Source organism: Myotis davidii, unplaced genomic scaffold (genome assembly GCF_000327345.1).
Source record: "Myotis davidii unplaced genomic scaffold, ASM32734v1 scaffold79, whole genome shotgun sequence".
NCBI classification, from domain to species: Eukaryota; Metazoa; Chordata; class Mammalia; order Chiroptera; family Vespertilionidae; genus Myotis; species Myotis davidii.
The window spans coordinates 2,786,084-2,789,849 of NW_006294339.1; the positions used below are offsets into that span (position 1 = coordinate 2,786,084).

General features: G+C 51.5%; 1 protein-coding gene across 3 annotated transcripts in view; it reads right to left on the bottom strand.

Annotated features, from left to right (window-relative positions):
* The window catches only part of LOC102771355 (NADH-cytochrome b5 reductase-like), a 25,308-nt gene that overhangs the window by 17,875 nt on the left and 3,667 nt on the right, over nucleotides 1-3,766 (bottom strand). For all 3 annotated transcript variants that reach the window (XM_006768353.2, XM_006768352.2, XM_015566963.1), the window contains exons 2-3: nucleotides 2,304-2,514; nucleotides 2,001-2,149 (exon numbers count right to left, since the gene is read on the bottom strand). In XM_006768353.2, the coding sequence (XP_006768416.1) occupies nucleotides 2,001-2,149; nucleotides 2,304-2,495 (341 nt within the window). In that variant the 5' untranslated portion in view covers nucleotides 2,496-2,514. The remainder of the gene's footprint in view (nucleotides 1-2,000; nucleotides 2,150-2,303; nucleotides 2,515-3,766) is intronic.

Here is a 3,766-nt window from a genome sequence, read left to right on the forward strand (position 1 = left end):
TCCAAAGCCCGACCCCGGGTATGAATCCTCCGCACAATGTTGCCAACAAGGGTGCAGAATGATTGTCACGAAAATATCACCCCGTTGTCTTACCTGCCTACTACACACCAAGCACATTATATGCATTATCTTCTTTAATTCAAATAATAACCCACGTGAAAAACCCAAGGCTCAGAGAAGGAAAGCCACTTGCCCAAGGTCACCCACAGCTCTGACTGCCAAGCCACGTTCCTCACCACCACTCCTCAGAGCTCCCCTTCTCCAGCCCTGCAATGTACACAAAGGTTTTTGTAAAAGGCTCATGTCCTGCCCAGTCGGTGTAGCTCAGTGAGCAAGTGAGTGCTGACCCAGGAGGTTAGGGTTCAATTCCTGGTCAGGCATATCCTAGGTTGCTGGCTCGGTCACCAGTAGGGGGCCTGCAGGAGGCAGCTAATCAATGATTCTCTCTCAGGTTTCTCTTCCTCTCTCCCTTCTTCTCTCAGAAATCAGAGGAGTGGTTAAGAGTGTGACTCAGGAGCTGGACTTGGAGCAAAGAGCTCGGTGACATTTGCTACAACAGGCAAAACTGACATGCTACAGAGGGAGCAACCACTCTCTGGGAGCACCGGGAACCTCAGGGGGCCTCCTGGAGCTGGGGTTAAAGGATGAGCAGGCCACTGACAGGTGAGAATGGGAAGTAATTCCAGGCAGGGCAATACTGGGCAAAAGCTTAGAGGTAGGATGACGTAGGGCAGGAACTGGTGAGTGGATCATGAGGCTGGAACAAGGGACACATATGCAGTAGCGGGGAGAGAGAAGAACTTGATGGGAAAGGAAGCTGGGAGTCTGGGTTAGGATGCCATTATGTAGGCGTCATGAGCACAGGTGTTGGAACAGGGAGTGACATGGTCAGCTGCATGTGTTAGGAAGGTCACTGGAGTGGCGGAGAGGGTGGAGGAGAGGGAGGGAGTTCCTGACTTATGGTCGGTTGCATGGAGCTGTGACCTGCCCTCTGGCCCCTCCCATCCATGGGAATGGTGAGCTTTAAGGACTGCCAGCCACGTCACAGGCCAGAACGAGCTGGGCACAAACACCGGGGGTCAGTGCAAGGCAAGTGGCCAGAGGGTGACCAGTCATATGCTCTCTCTTGGTTCTCGTCATCCTCTGGCTTCACCTTCTGTCTCCTTTGCTGGCTCTTCCTCCTCTTGCCAATACCGTAAATGCTAGAGTAGCAAGGGTTTCGTTCCCCGCCCTTCCCTCTTTCCATGCCACGTGCTCCCAAATGCTGTCCAGGTAGATGCCAATGACTCCCATGCCCATGTCTGCAGCTCAGATCTCTCTGCTGAGCCTCATATCCACAAAGTTAACTACCCGGCAGAGGCCTCCATGTGGAGTTCCCAAAGGGTCTTTGTGCCTGGACAGGTGAAGGTAGAAACAAAGGCGGGAGGAGAGTACACAGGTAGGTTGGGAGGAAGAAGAAACTTGAGAGCGGTTAAGAGTGTAACTCAGGAGCTGGGCTGTCTGAGTTTGAATGCTGGCTCCACAACTTATTGGCTATGGGATACTGGGCAAGTCCCTTGTTCTCAAAGACAGTGTCCTTTCTATCGACTGGCGCAAATCATACAGGTTAATACCACAGGCGCTAGAGCCACACTGCCTGCCTTCCAATCCTGGCTCCAACATTTCCTAGCTGTGTGACTTTGGGCAAGCTACTAAGCCTCTGTGACTTCAGTTTCTTCTCGGGTATGCTAATGGTACCTACTACTTGGGATTTTGTGAGAATTAAATGAGCTCATAAGCACACAGAATTGTCCCTTGGATAGTATGTGCTATCAGTGTTTGCTATTTTATTTACTATGAAAATGCATTCTTGTTCAATCCCAAGAACCCTCTGAATCATGTATTACTATGTCTGCTTTGAAGATGATTAGTGGGGGGTTAAGCCGTCGCCCTAGGCCACACAGCTAGCAAATGGCAAAGCAGAGCTGCAAAGCTTTGATCCTCCCACTACCTGAGTGTACCGTAGGATGAGGTGCTGGCCGGGCCGCAAGCCGAGCTGGCCGCTCCCGGGGAGTGCAAACCGCACACAGTAGGTGTCCTGAGTGAGCTTGTCCATGGCACTGATGCGGAAGGCCAGGAACGTCTCTGGGCTCAGTTTGGAGGGGAAGTTCTGCAACAGGAAAATATCCAGCGGCTAGAAAGCAGGACTCAAGAGACATGCACGCATCTTCCCCACTTTCCCCAGGGAGAGGCTATCTATCTTGGCGGACCGGAAGCCAGACAGATGCTGCCACCCGAGCCCTCTGGTCTGAGGAGTCCCTTACCAGTGATTCCTTCCCTCTTAGCAGGCTTCTGTCCTTGCTGGCTCGGGCTGCCTCCCACCTCGCCAGGTCTCGGTCATAGAGGTCGAACACACAGGGTGAGCAGCCACTGCCGCAGCACTGGGAGGGCAAGGGCTCCACAGGCCGAAGCTGCAGCCAGGCTTCCTCATCATCGTCCTCCTCCTTCTCATCCATCCTCAGAGGCTCAGGCAGCCTGGGGGGCGGGGGGCAGGTGAGGGGAGACAACAGGTGCTCTGTGAGAGTCACTGGCCCAGGCCCCGTTCCCTGGAAGGTCCGGAGAGGGAAAACATATTGTTACACTCTGGTCACCTCGACTCCTCCCATCCTCCTGAGGCTTGCAGATGCCTTGCGTGTGTGCGTGCGCTGTGTGAGCACCGAGGACAGGGATGAACCACCCTGGAGTCTGGTGCCTGGAGAGGGAGGCAGGCAAACAGAACAGAACCATCAAAGCTGGCATCAAGGTTTCCTGCCCTTTTCCTGTGCTCTGAGTGCTGGATTAAGCACTTTACATAGAAAATCTTGTTGAATTCTTAAAGTATTTTAAAATTCCACAGGCAAATTGAAGTAAAAGAGGACGTTCTCTCCCTCTTGCCTGAGAATAGAACTCAGGATAAATCTCATGTCACAGAACATTATTTGCTTAAATATCATTCCTCTAAAATGCAATGACCTCTGAGAGCCCCCACCTTTGATTTCCTCTCATTCATTCCTAGAAAGCGGGACTCAAGAGACATGCAAGCATCTTCCCCACTTTCCCCAGGGAGAGGCTATCTATCCTGGCGGACCCGAGGCCAGACAGATGCTGCCATCCGAGCCCTCTGGTCTAAACAGGGGCGCTGAATGAGGTGCTGGGATGCAGAGGTGAGTGAGCCTCGTCTGTGCTCTGGAGGAGCAACTGGCCTTGTGGGAGAGTCAGCCACTAAAGCAGCGATTCTCAACCTGTGGGTCGCAACCCCTTTGGGGGTCAAACGACCCTTTCTCAGGGGTCGCCTAAGACCATCAGAAAACACATACATAATTACATAATGTTTTTATGATTAATCACTATGCTTTAATTATGTTCAATTTGTAACAATGAAAATACATCCTGCATATCAGATATTTACATGACGATTCACAACAGTAGCATAATTACAGTTATGAAGTAGCAACGAAAATAATTTTATGGTTGGGGGTCACGACAACATGAGGAACTGTATTAAAGGGTCGCGGCATTAGGAAGGTTGAGAACCACTGCTCTAAAGGGAGACTAACCATATAGAACATATGCCACCAACTGAGCCAGAGTCCACGCCAAGCACTTTGCACTGCCCCACTCAATCCGGGTTCTTCCTCACCTCACAGAAAACTGAGCCCAGGTCAGGAAGCCAGAGTGGTAAGGTTAGCAGGTCTCTTATGTCTCCAGGCTAGTGCTCTTTCTCACTAGATTTCATGCTTTTGGAGGA